Below are 14,299 nucleotides of genomic sequence, written 5' to 3'. Positions count from 1 at the left end.
GTCATTTTGAGCGTCTGCGCATGCGCGAGTGGCGAAACCTGGAAGTAATGCGCTCCATTACTTCTGGGTCACTGTGGAGTGCAACCTGAAAATACTTAACCTGAAGATACTTCAACCCGAGGTATGACTGCACTGAGTGAGACAGATCAAGCTGAAAGCAGCTTCCTGTGTTCCACTTGACCAAAGGCCTGGGTAAAAAGGTGCATCTTGACCTACCATCACAAAGCATTCAGGGATGGTGCAAGATGCACCTCTTACACCATGTCGCTCCACTTTCCATTTATTAAGTATATTTGCAGGGTATGCTTCAACATGTGATCTCAAGGCAGGTTACAGTTTAACAAAAGCAAAGTTAAAAGCAAGTTAAAAACAAGGCATCAAAAAGCTCAGTTGGAAAAAACAGACGGCAGAAATAGACTTGAAAGAAAAGTTGCTGAATTACAACTTACCACTAAACTGAAAACTATGGAGAGACTGGGTCTGAATAGAGATATTGGATTCTTGTTTCAATACATATGCTAAAGCTATTTTTGGTCATCTGCATACTATCTCTTGCTCTTTCCTGTAGGACTAATTGCAGTTGTTAACAGGTTTACCATACCCTTTGAGTCATTCACCCATTTCCTACTACCCTTCTGGGAAAAACCCCACCCCACCCTCCCACTATATATAAGGGTCTGGTGACTTCTGCTTCAGTGTATCTGCATGCACACGAAAGCTTATATACCAAGAACTGGTCTCTGAGGTGCTACTGGACATTTTTAAAAATTTTATTTCGACTGCGTCAGACCAACACAGCTACCTACCTGAATCTAGATGCATACATACTTGGATGTACAACTGAAATACACCTCCAATTTTATTTTTTATTTTTTAAAGTGTGTGAATTGCCAGAAGTTTGGGGGAACACAGCATTCTTTTTCCTTACATCCAGGGGTGTACCTGGGGTCGGCCAGCTTGACCCCCACCAAGGGCAGAGGTCCATGGGGATGCAAAAATCATGCCTCTCGACTTTGGCTTGGAGTGGCCTGCCTGTCCGCATGCTCGCCGGGCTGCTCCTCCACTGCTCTGGGCCCCTCAGTAGAGCATCCTTGCCAAGGATACAAGAGATGAGGTGGCACCAATACAGTTCCTTGCCAAAGACTCAAGGGAGCCTCGGTTCACCTCTGTATATCCCACCTTTCTTAAGTCATAGAACCTAAGAAAGTGTATGTGTGGTTCTCTGGTGGTCATCCATCCAGACACTGCCCACACCCAGACCTCGTGTGCCTTCAGTCCGTACCCTTGCACAGGTATGTGAGCCATATATGCAACATAAAAGAGAAGTATTTGTTTTCCAAAGGGACTGTGGCTTGTTAGAGCCTTAATCCAACATTTCAAGACTCAGTGTATGTGCATTTGTACACATATTGCATTCTCTTTCCCTCACCACTAATTAAGTTATAAATGACTGCATCATTACTTATTTTTCAGGAAGGGATGATGGAACTAGCTCATGGTCAATTCCAGCAGGAAAGAAATATACAGTTTGTTCTGTTTCTCTTGAAATCTGCACTATGCTTCTAACCGTTTCCTTGTCTTTCATTGAATGCAGCACGATGACACCACTGTGGAGACTTGCCAGTGCTGTTCCCTTCTCTCCTTTGCCTCTCTATGTCTTTCCAAAGTCTTTTTACCTGTGGGCACAGCGACTTAGCAGAAATTCCAAGGAACTTCCCAAAAGAAAATGTACTAAAAATGGAAAAATGGAAACTAACAAAAGAGCAAGCACCCAGCACCCTGATTTATAGTGTAAACAGTTGTCCTAATTCACGGAACAATGTTGTTCTGCATTTGAAGACAATCTTGCCCTTGGATGTGCCTTCATGGCTGCCTCTCATATCAAAGGGGCTTGTGAGTCCTCACCTGAGAGAAGATTTTGATAGCAGCTTAGAAGTTCATTCTAATCAGTATTCATGTGCATTTAGAAAGGAGTTTGCTGGAGGAGAAAAAGTTAGCAGCAAGATGAAAGGCTGGCAGGAATACTGGGATAGCTTAGCAGCACAATAGGAGCATATTACAGCACAGTGAAAGGTATCCTTTGATTTGACAATGGAAGCATGGCTGATGGATTGCTAACAATGGGTTTGATCCTGCCAGATAAAGCATGTTTCCTGTCAGTGTCAGAGTGCCCTCAAATTCCACTGAAGTTCTGAACTGTGACCAGGAATGTTTGAACCTTGACAGGTGGCCTGCATAACCCAGCAGTGGCTCTGGCATTTTGAATCCTCCAGTTGGATGTGGAGAACTTGCTGAAAATATACCTTGAGGATTCTTGACTTTAAAAAAAGTATACAGGACTTATATTTGAAGTCATTATTGAAGCAAACCAGGGTCAAAGACTGTTGGTGGTTCACCTATATCAGTGGTGGACTTTGGGCTTTAAAATTTCAGCAGCACTCTGTGCGATGCCAGAATTTGGTGCCCCCTGCCTCTCGCCTTCCGTTCTAAGTCAGTGCTTTCTCAGCAAGGCACCCAGTGCAGGTGAATTGGTTGCGTCCCTACTCTGTCACCTGCTATTAATGTATTTAAATATTTTTTTTATGGTTGAACGTTGTTTTTAGCAATATGTTCCTCAAATTCTTTCTTTATTTTTTGCATCCCTTAGTGTTAGTTTGCATTTCTTTTGCCAAACTTTGTGTTCCTTTCCATTCTGATTTAGACAAAACTTTCAGTTGCCTCTAATACTTTAGTTGACTCTGCTCACTAACCATGCAGATTAAATTTTATTCTGTATATTAGTAAAACTTCAAAATAGGTGTCTTTTTGAGATATTTAAGAAAATGTGAGATTTCCAAAAACAAAGTTATCACTCATTACTAGGAGGGCATTTTAATTATCTAAATTTCCTTGTTTCATTATGACTCACCAACCAAAACAGCTCCCACAAGGTGTCCTGTCCTTTTACCTGCCTATCTGGAAGTGCTGTATTCAGATATTAATGGTATTAATACTTAACATTTATAAAGCAGGTTCACAACACTTTGCGTTCATTTTCTCAATTCTGCAAGGTACACCAGTATTGGAGAGCCTGTGTGGTGTACTGGTTAGAGTGGGAGACCAGGGTTCAAATCCCCGCTCAGCCACAAAGCTCAACGGGTGGCTTGGAGCAGTCACTCATTCTCAGCCTGACCTCACAGGGTTGTTGTCGCAAGGATAAAATAGGGAGGAAGAGGGAGCATCTATGCCACCTGGAGCTCCTCGGAGGAAAGGCGAGAAATAAATAAATATTATTAAACTGGTAAAGCTCCACAAACCACTATAAAAAGTGGGATGCTTGCATAGGCAAGGTGAACAATTCTGGGTTGCTTTGGATGTTACTTTTTTCTATTTATCACTTAAAGAGGCTGCACATGAGTGCTCCATAACATCCAGAGAGTAAAACTTGTGGAATGAGAGGGAGGGAGAGAAAATCATCTGTTGAAAGTGCTCTGATGACCCCCCCCCCCTTAGCTCTGAGCTGACGTTTTGCTGCAAATGTCAACACGCTCCAGCTCTGAGCGCCAACACTGATAGTCTTGCTGCACTATTTGGAAAGCCACTCCTGCCTCTCTCTAGGTGTTCTCTTGAAGGCCCCACTTGAAGCAGGGTCCCTTCCCCCTGCTGCACAACCTGGCTGGCGCTGCCTCAGCCACATGGTCAAGGAAGGCAGGCACTTGGCCTCCCACAGAATGGCCATGTAAAGAATGAAGGGGAAACATAGGTACATGGAAGGGGCAGGATCAAGAGATGGGCTGGGTGGGGAGGGGACAAAAGGGTTGACGGGCACAGGGCTATATTCCACCACATTTGCTGATGGGAACTCCTCGTTCAGTGCTTCTCAAAGGGTGTGGCAGGAGAGGATGGCAAGTGTGGGAAGATTCAAGGACAGTCAATATTACATTTTGGGAATGATTCATGTTCTCACGTAGCTGCATCATTTTATACTTCCAGGATGCCCCGTGATGATATTATAAAGTAGTTGTGGTCTCTGTTACAAATCAAGCACTGCCATGAGTTGTTTCTTTTTGCTTTCCAATTAGCAATTAAAAAATTGGTGTGGTGTGAGCACTTTTTTCTTCTGATCCACTGCCCTGGTCCCCTGAAAAGTCTTCCACTGGAGGCTGTGCGAGAGGGGGCCCGCCCCCATCCCAGAACCTTGCTTCTCTCTCGGCGCCTGCCTGCGGGAGAGGCAGCAAGGAGCCCCGGGCTGTGCAAGAGGCAGGGCAGCCCAGCCCACCAGCTGCTTCCCGGGCATCCATCCCCTTCGCGGCCAGGGCTTCACAGCTCTCTTTGGGCTGGGACACAGGCTCTTCGGGACTCGAACTTCTCACGCGCTGCGCCGCCGCCGCCGCCGGAGCCTCGGCGCTTCTCTCCATCCCTCCGTTGTTCTCGCCGGGTCCGCTGCTGCTGCTGCCGCGCATGCTCCGAGCGGGGGCTCCTTCCCTCTCGCCTCCTCCTCCTCCTCCTCCCCCCCCCCCCGCCCTGCCTCGCTCCATCCGGGCAACTCCGAATTAGCATTGGCAGCCGTGGCACAACTTTTCCCGAGGCAAAGTGAAATCAAGGCGCGCACTCGGAGGAAATATAGTCCCTCCCGTTCGGAAGTCTCCTCGGCCCCCATTGGCGGGGCGGCGGCGCTGCGCGAGGCCATTAACCGGGTCCTGGGCGGAGCAGGGGGCGGCCGAGGGGCCCATGGGGATAGCGGGCCGGGGGGGCGGCCGGGGGGTAGCCTCCCCCCCAGTTGGGCGGAAAGTGAGTGATTTGTCCGCGTCCCTCAGCAAAGAGGCAAAGAACTTGCTTTGCAGCCTGACTAGTTGTTTCTTTCGATTGTTGTTATCGCTTTTTGAAGGGGGGGCGCGTGGAAGCCCCTCGCTTGTCGCCGCTTCGCCTCGCCCGGCTCGCCTGCCGTGGCTTCTCCTTGCGAAGCGGGGCGGGTGAGGGGAGAGGAAAAGCCACCAAACTTCCCGGGGATCCGAAAGTGGGCGAAAAGTGCCTCGCAAGTTGGAAGGATGGAGCTGCGCCGCTTGCCCGAGGCGTTAAAAGTGGAAATCCAGTGTCACCAGGTAATGAGAGAGACGGAGGCTGGCCGCCCGAAAGGGGATCCGAAAGCACCAGCCCCGCGTGCTTCCCGAGGGGCGGCGGGCTCTCCTTGTCGCAGGGTCTCTCGACCGGGGGGGGGGGGCGGGCGGCGGAAAGCGGGTCTGGGGGGCAGGAGAGTCGCGGGAGGGGAGAGAGGAGAGTCTCCGGGAGCCTCCCTCCGCTGCCCTTCACCGGGGGGACCACTTCACAAAAGTAGTTTTCCAGCTTGTTTGGCTGAGTTTTGGCATGTGTGTGTGTGTGTCTGTTGTCGCGATCCGGAGTTAACACTGCGGTTGGCACTTGTGTGTGTGTGTGTATGTGTGTTGGAGAGATTAGGACGAGACTTGAATATTTATGAGCTTTGCTTGAAACTGACTCGCTGTGTTTACTTGTCTCTTTGTTCCAGACCCCCACCCTCCCCCTTACACACACACACACATTTTAAAAAATCCATTACACGTGAAACTCTTTCTAGTTCCTTCTTTTAAGGGGCATTTTTTAAAAGAAACTAGTTGCACAGATGAAGCAAGATCCACAGGTAAATGCAGATCTGTTGTGTGTGTGTGTGTTGAGTGTGTGTTTTTAAAACCCATCCTCTTCAGTATTTTAGCTTTCTTGTGTTAAGTGCAGTTCTGCTGGGACAGCAGGACGAGAAAGTTTATCAGTAAGAGATCTCATTTTGAAGACCGGGCTGAGCTTTGTTACTTAAGGGGGTTATTCTGTTTCCACCCTCTCTCCTTATTGTGCATGCTTTCGGTTGGGCTTTTGCCCCCCGAACAATTCCTAAGCGCAAGTTTCCTCTGAATTGGCTTTAGTTTACACTTGGTCTCTAATCTGCATTTTATTGCCATTTTTACAGAACGGTGATCTTAAGAAACAAATCCATGAGAGGCAATCGAGAATAGCTGCTCTTAATGAAAAACAAGTAAGAATGAATCGATTCAGTTATGTGTCTGTGGATGGGGTTTCGTCTTTCCTTTCCTTTCTCTCTCTCTCTCTCTCTCTCTCTCTCTCTCTCTTTTACAAAGCACTTTCTAAACATTCTCAAAGAATCCGCGTTGGCTGGAAGAAAAAAAAAATACCTGCACCAGTGAATAAAACACTCATGTTTACTAAAGGGAGCCTAAAGTGAGAAAAGGTTTTAAAGATGAGGGATCCAGTTTTCTGTTGCCTTGCCAGGCACTGTGTTTATATTAATAACCATAATACACAAAAAGAGATATGCTGTAGTTAGACGTTTTAAAAACACACACACACACCGAGGCGTCCATTTTGAGTTGGTCGACATGTTTTAGGAATATGGGAAATTATTTGGTCTTCTGCTTAGTTTGTTTTCACTTCCTTGCAACGTGCAAAAGCAGAGAGTTGAGAATAAGGGGACTGATCCCACTTTGAAAGCCTTGAGTGCTAGTTTTGATTGGAAAGCTGCTTTTGCTTCCATAGATACAGATATGTATATATATGTGTGTGTGTGTATATATATATTCTCCCCTCCCCCCCCCCCCACTCCACACACTTGGCGTCTTCTTTCTTTGGCTTGATCTGACCTGCTGGCTTCGGAATCGAGTTCATGTATATACATTTACACAGACACACACACAGCCCTGCACCCCTCCTGCATAGCTTTGTCTACTTAGGCAAATCTGAGGGGGGTAAAGTGGGGGGAGGGAGAGAGAAGCGAGACACTATAGAAAGAGATGCCTTCGCCCACCTTCCTTCCAACAAACTTTCTTTTTTGTGCCTTTCTCTGTGAAGGGGTCTCTTATTTTGCCCCCTGGTGTGCATGGGGGCAATGAAGGATCCCCCCGTCCTCCCCTCCATTCCCACCCACCTCCCCTCGCCCCTTTTCCAAGCTGAAAGAAAGTTGTCCCGCATTGTGAGTTGGTGTTCAGATCAGCTGATGGCGCGGGGCTGGGGATTTGCTGCGTTTCAGCACCACGAACAGATGCCACGGCACGCTCAGCAGCTCCCCGCGCATCTCTGGAGCTTTAAAACGACACCCCCCCCCCAACCACACACACAATACAAGGAGCCCCCTTCCCTGCCCCCCCGCCCCCTTCGACTTTCGGTACTTCCAATGCACGAATCGCGCAGCGGCTTAGAAATCTAGTCGATGACCTGCCGGGTTGTCCTTTCCCCTCCCCCCGCCCCCCCATAAAAGCCAACTTTCGCCAGGCTCCCCTCCCCTCCCCCTTCCTCGCCTGCTCCTGCAGCTTTGCAAAAGCCCCTTTGGCGGAGAGAGCGAGAGAGCGCAACCTCCTTTCCCTTTCCCTTCGGCTGAATCGATCGCGATTCCTTCGGAATGCAGCAGTTCTTTCAGCACCAAAACTTGGAATAGCGCCTGGATCATATTCCGCCCCCCCCCCGCCCCGCCCGGCCTAAAAACAGTCTTTCCAGCCTCTCGATGAGTCTTCGCCATACGTACCCGGGGGGCGGGGAGAGGGGAGGGAGGAAGCCGGTGGTGGTGGACGGAGAGAGGAAAGGAATATTCCCCCCTCCCGCTCCATATAGACAGTTGTGGTGGAAGTTAAAAAGTAAGCGGTGCCTATTTTTCATCCTCGCCCGCTGAATGCGCGCCCGAGGCGACGTTGACTGCATATCTTATCTGCCTGTGCCTGGATGGGCGCGAGCATTTCCAGCGCCGCCACCCCCTCCCTGTCCCGATTGATCGCAGCCCAGAATTTGTCAGCTCGCTCAGTTTGGTAGTGGAAGCTTCCATTTTGTGAGGAAGGGGTGTTGGTTTCTTCATGACATGGAGAAAAGTCTGCAGAGTTTGAAGGCGGGGGGATGGGCCCCCATTCATGCTTAACATTACCATTTTGATTGCTTTGATGCCATTTTTTTTAGTGGGGGAGGGGACAGAATGCCCTACTCAGCAGAGCACAAAGATGTTTAATCACTGTATGGAATCAAATCAGATAGTTTCTTTTCTTTGGGGGTGGGGGAAGGAAGCAGCACAGAAGCAGCAGCTTAGAGCAGTTAGTCCTTTTTTCTTGTTGGGTAAAACACTGTGCTATATTGATTCTGCTACTACACCGAGTAGAGAATTTATTAAAGCAAGGGAACAGCCTCACACTGCCGAGAATACATTTGTTTATGTTTTCCTGTCTTTGAAAGGGAAATAGTCGGTGGTGGTTGGTTTTACTGCATTAAAGTGATTGTTCCTCTCTGCATTATAACAACTATTTCAAGGCTATTGAAATTTTTATGATGATAGTAATTGGTGAGCTGTTTATTATGTACCATGCTGGAATTTAGATAAGGCAAATAGACATACATGGAAAATTAGGGTTCGATGCAGCTGTTGGGTGCAGGATGACATTTATAATCTCATGCAACACTTTGTGAACTAAATCGTCAACAATGCCTGTGTGTTACACTAAAAGAACCCCGCCCCCCCTCCAAATTATGCAATGAGCTAACTAGTCCTTGGATTCAACTGCTACTTACATTGAAAAGTGCAGATGCCATCGACAGGCTTCCTCTGCCTGCTTTTTGCAACAAGAACTTATACAATGGTATAAGACCAGATGCTGATGCAGTGTCTTCTTTTGCTGCACACTGTCACCTCTGGAGGCCAGATAGGAAATCTCCCTTTGCACAGAGAGAAGAGTGATAGGAGTTTTAAAGCCTCAGCCTAAATACAGATCACAAAGTTGCTGGAGTCAGATTTTGATACAATTAATGTTATTTCTTCAAGGAAAAGGTCCAAAGCTCCCCTCCCATTTTTGCCTCGCATGGAAGAGGACTGCTGCATGTGAGCTTGGATTTCATGTTTTAAATCAGACTCCCTGTTCCAAAAAACACAGAGTTCACTGTGAAACATTTAAACAGACCTCTGGGAAGTAGAATTAGGAATGTTGGTTTTAACTGGTACAAGTTATTCATATTCCCGTCCATATCTTTCAGGTACCATTTTTGTTTTCACATTCTGCAAATGTGGAACTCATGAATGTGACTGGGTGAAAATGCTATGGAAATTCTGGCTGCAGTCCATAACTCCAGTGACTTTAACAGGGCTAATCTGGGATCAATGGGAATGAAGACTGCCCAACCCAGAGGCCCTATGTTTATGCATGTTTTGTGTTCATTTTTAATTGAAAGAGAAAATAGAATATGTGTAACCATACCAGCCACATATATTGGCCATGGCCATTGGGTTGGATTCAGGTTACCTTAGCTGCACGTAGATAAGAGCATAAGAAGAGCTGTGATGGATCAGACCAAAGGCTCATCTATTCCAGCATCCTGTTATTACAGTGGCCAACCAGATGCTTATGAGAAGCAGGACACCATCACAAAAACACTCAATAAACTTCCCATGTAGGAGGAACATACACCATTGCAATTCTTCCATAGTGTACAACTAGATGTCATTGCTGTTGTCATGCACCACCACTGCTGATAGACTCCTCTATGCCTAGTTGGACATAGTGTTACATTGAACTCAATTTGACTTCCCTGTGGGCAGACCCATTTGGCATTGCAGTGTTAGAGACCAACTCAAACTCTTGGTGGGCAGCAATGGGGCTTAACAGTGTGGCTTCCACATTCAGAGTCCCACCACTCCCACTAGTCAGGGTAGAAAGTAGAGAACAGAAAAATCCTATTTATTTGCTGTGCCATGCTGGATTGCTGCCCCTGGGTGTATAGTGAAGATAGGAGAAATCCTTCTCTGTTCTTTGTTCCATGCATCAGATTCTTATTGTGACCACCTGATTAATTTAATAGGCTTCATCCATTATTATAATTTTTTTAAATCAAGGTTTCCAAAAACAAATGCGAAGTGTTTTGAGGATATTACCAATTTTAAAAATGGATTTATATAGGATGCAACTTAGCTGGAGTAATTTAATTTAATTTCTCCTATAGACTTAAATACTTTCTGCAATATTTTCAAGGATGGATTGCAATCCCCCCCCCAATGCATCTTGAATCAATACTTCATTTTGCGTTTTGTCCCCAAAGTCAAAGCCAGAGCGTGGGTTCTGTTCATTGCAAACATTAGTATACCTGCATATTCTACCCCTCCCTCCAGAATGTTGATGAATTGTAATACTATTTGAGAATGGGTTTACTTCTTCTTTAACAAGATATGATGTGTGAAGACTCCATTAGTTGGTCCAATGCTTTTACACCTTGAATCCCCATCACCTACAGAACAGCTGTAACATTTTTATCTATACTGTCAAGGAACAAGCATGTATATGTAAATAAAAGGCCTTCACTGAAAAGCAGCATTGTCCTTTTAAATGCACATCTGAAGCACTCCGCTGCATGTTTGCCTGGGCTTACTAGGCATCCCTTAACTCCTCTTGCTGCTTTTTTTTTGAACTGCCTACTTAATAATTGCACAGTTAAACTCTAACCTGACATTAGTATTGACTCGTAAAGCAGATCTTGGAAATCAGCAGTGAGCATGTGGAAGACTTGCTGTGTATTCATTGCTGATGAACCCTCGATTCAGAGAAGCCTGTCCTGAAGCACAGCAATAAAAATATGTCTTCCTGAGAGGCATTATGTATATGCCATTCACTTGGGCGCTGCTTCATTTCTTTGCTGTAATTTACTACCTACATAGAAATCAACATTAGTCTCTGACAGACTCTTCCAAGATAGTGTTATTGCTGGTTTTGCCTTTTGAGGGTAGCATATCTGGAATTAAATTGTTGACTGTCATTTGGTGTTTATGATCTGACTGGAAGTAGGTTCTTGGGATGCATTAGACTTCTCGGAATTAAGGTGCTCTTCTTAAGCACTGGGAATGTGTAGGCAAATTATATCTTTGATGGAGCGTATTATATTATCTGTTCCAAGGGGTTGTTTTTGCTGGGCTTTTCAAATCAAAGGTAGCTAGGTGGTGTCTTGGAATGGCAGCACAGTTTACACATGTTTCAGCAGAAATTAATGACTTTTCTGGAGCTCAGTGATTCCTTTGGTTAGGCATGAAATAAAGTAGATAATATAAGTATCAATGAAAATAGAAGATGGAGCCATGATCCAGGGCTCTGTGTGTGCAGAGACTTCATGTGCTCTTCTATAAGGAGGAAAATCTTCTATGTATACTGTAGAGTGGAGCCACTCAGATCGTGACCAATACCTTACTTGCAAATAGAGGATGACCGAGAGAATGCATTTTATACATTTGCAGCTAAACATTTTCTTTGTTTTATATAGTTGTGGCAAGATTTGGCACCTCATTGGGAAAAATAGTTGCCAAAATGGAAATCAAATCATTAAACTTTTGAAATTCCGCTAAGGATAACAATTTCCCCTTCTATAAACCCCTGAAGCAGATGAACTTCAGGCCATCCACTGCAGTGAAAGATATTTTGACCAGTTTTTGTTCCATAGAAACCTTGATGGCAGAAGAAAGATTGCTTTAAAAAACACCACACAGCAAACTGGAATTGTAGTTCTTCACTTGGAAGTGCTAGAGGTTGAGAAAAGTGAATGTAACATTTGTTGTAACTGCTTTAAAGAGTTCGCTTTGATATCTTAGCCACTTAAAACACCTGCTGTCAGAACAGTACAATTGATTTCAATTAACTTTGAATTTCTTCAATAAGATGACTCTTATAATAACTCCAGTAATCCCATGATGCCTCATTAGAGGAACTGACTATGATGATTATCTCTGTGATTTAGTAATGTTTTCCTTGCAATGTCTTTGTCTGTTCAGAAAAAGGAATTCTAGCAACAATGCTGTTTAGAATTTGTTCTTGTTTAATGCTTAAAGATATTTGCTACCTGTTACATGTTGAGGACAGCTAATCTGCAGTGAGTCAAAATTGATTATTGAACAGCTGATGGTAGGATAGCATGAGCACTGAAAAAACTTGTTGTGTGTGCTGCATTTTGTAGGGACCTAATCTTAGATCATGCACCATTTAGCAATTATTCTTTCAGTATATTTTCAGGCCTACAGATAGCAAACCTTAATTTCCAGCTTAATTTTTTTGCAAAGGACTCTGGCTAAATCAGTCAGTTAATGTGGCATTCATGAGCAGTTTTAGTGTTTCTACATGTTGCTTTATTTTGAACAATTTTCTTTTGAATACAGCCCTACCAAACATTAGGTCCAGTTTGGTGATCAATAAGGCTGTGTTTAAGGGACAGTCCTTTGTTTCAGGAGGCTATAGAAACCCAGAATAGGTTTTTGACCTTGCAACTCTAGGTGAAGAATAGTCCTGTTTCAATGGATCTTCCATTGGTTTAATAATTTGATTCACATAGAGCTTAATCCAAGAAAGAAAAGGGAAGGTCATATTGGTAGTGTGGGCAAAGAAGAAATGGAGGAACAGGAAGTTCCAAGAAGTTGTATTTGATGATGTAGGTTTGTAAAAGAAAATTATATCCATGTATGAAGTAGCAAAAGGTGCCTGGTCATTTATTTCTTTGCAGCAGTACAACTGGGATCCTAAGAGCTCATGGACCCAAGAGTTTTGACTTGTATAAAAAGAGTTGAGCATGTGGTAAAATGTTTCCCACTGAAGTCATGAGGACTTAAAGCTTTATTTAGATAAGCTTTGGAGCAGGCAAGAATGTTTCATTGGCTCAATTATCGCTGTATCAGCCCTATGAGATAAGTCTCTCTTACTTCATAGAATAATAGAATTGTAGACTTGGAAGGGACCCCAAGAGTCATCTAGTCCAACCCCCGCAGCTAAAGCATCCATGACAGATGGTCAGCTAACCTCTGCTCAAAAACCCCAATTAAGCTGAAACATAGTGACGTAGCCAAAGCCTCAGCATGGAGCTGAGACCATTGTGACCAAGTCCAGCATTTTTTTTCTTAACGCAAGTCCAGTATCACTTCTGCTTTGTTGAATGGTTGCCCTCAGTTTTGTTCCATCTTCTATGATACTCTGTCTCTAGAGTTTGGGAAATGGTATCAATGCTATTGTCAATCTGTGCTGGCAGGTCCTTTATGATTGCACTGGTAGCGGGTGGGTATTGACTGATTTTGTTATATCTAATAAATGATGTGGCACTATCTCACTGTAAGCGCCTTTTGGTCAGAGCTATCCCTCAGTTCAGAAATCTTAGTCCCACTGATTTCTGTGTGAGACTTAAGCAATTGTTTAAACAATTTCCCAGTGAGATTTAAATTCCTTAATCTTGGCTGGATTGCATACGCAATGTTTAACTGAGAAAAAGAGTAGCAAGTTGTATGGCTCCATGGTGTCAAATAAGGATATTTTGTCTATAGATGATAAACTGATACCGTAGCCCTGTACTTTGGAGGAAGATCCAAGAATTTACCTTCAAGAAATTATGCAGCCCATACTGCAAACTTAAGATATGTATCCAAAAGGAATCCAGTGGAAATGCAAATTGGGATGTATATTTTAATATATATATATATTAGGCAGTTATATTAACTTTAGTAAAAAAGTAACACTTAAAAATGTCTTTTTTGCTAAAAGTAGCACCATGATTAGAAATTACTTCTGTATAAAATTTTCTTCCTTAAGCTTCCTTCCTTCCTCTTTCTTTCTTTCTTTCTTTCTTTCTTTTTGAATCAGCTACTTATTGTCATGTAGTAGCAATTTTTAGAGTGTCATATGAAATTGCTGATGGGGCTTAGTTCTAGCTACAACCTCCGCTTGCCAATAGTAAGCACCTATTGAAATCTAATATATGCTGTGCTTTCAACACAGCACACACAACCCCTTATGGTTAATATAACAAAGGAAACCCTGTATGAAATAATACATTTTAACGCTGGAAGAGCTAAACCTGAAACTCAAGGTTAGGATGGAAGAAAAAAAGGGCTTTCCTTGACAGAAAGTAAAACAGAAGAAGATCTGACTGAGATTGCTCTAAGGATATGAAACTCTCTAGTGGAAGCTTTGTGCCTCTGCAGGAATCATCTGCTGTGTTGATTTGAGTGTTTGAGAAATTGCTCTCCCCCACCCCCACCTCAGCTGAAATTGGCTCCAGGGATTTTAAATATAGCAGTTGTGGCTACAGAATGTTTGATGTAAAATTTGGCTGATTGCTTACATCTAATCAACAGGAGTATGTAATTGGGCTTGAAAGAGAAACTTTGAATCCCTGCTCAAGGATTTTCTTCCTTACATTAACAGTGATTTATTCCCTCTGTGAGAGATGCAATATTTTTATTTGTAATCTGGAAAGGATTTGCTTTTCCATTCAATAGTGGACCAATAAAAATGGGTTACCAAAAGTTTTCCTT

General features: G+C 44.2%; 1 protein-coding gene across 4 annotated transcripts in view; it reads left to right on the top strand.

Annotated features, from left to right (window-relative positions):
- The first annotated feature begins 4,691 nt into the window (after positions 1 to 4,691).
- PHF21B (PHD finger protein 21B) overlaps positions 4,692 to 14,299 on the top strand; it is a 188,709-nt gene continuing 179,101 nt past the window's right edge. Inside the window, exons 1-2 of one of the 4 annotated variants that reach the window (XM_081005550.1) lie at positions 4,692 to 5,081; positions 5,957 to 6,022. In XM_081005550.1, coding sequence (XP_080861676.1) covers positions 5,028 to 5,081; positions 5,957 to 6,022 — 120 coding nt within the window. In that variant the 5' untranslated portion in view covers positions 4,692 to 5,027. Of the gene's footprint in view, positions 5,082 to 5,464; positions 5,636 to 5,956; positions 6,023 to 14,299 lie in introns of those variants that run through there. The other 3 variants (XM_081005552.1, XM_081005551.1, XM_081005553.1) reach the window with 3 other exon arrangements.

This window comes from Podarcis pityusensis (assembly GCF_964106645.2).
Source record: "Podarcis pityusensis genome assembly, chromosome: 5".
Lineage (NCBI taxonomy): Eukaryota > Metazoa > Chordata > Lepidosauria > Squamata > Lacertidae > Podarcis > Podarcis pityusensis.
Note: the sequence above shows the minus strand (reverse complement) of the source record. Positions and strands in the feature narration are given on the sequence as shown.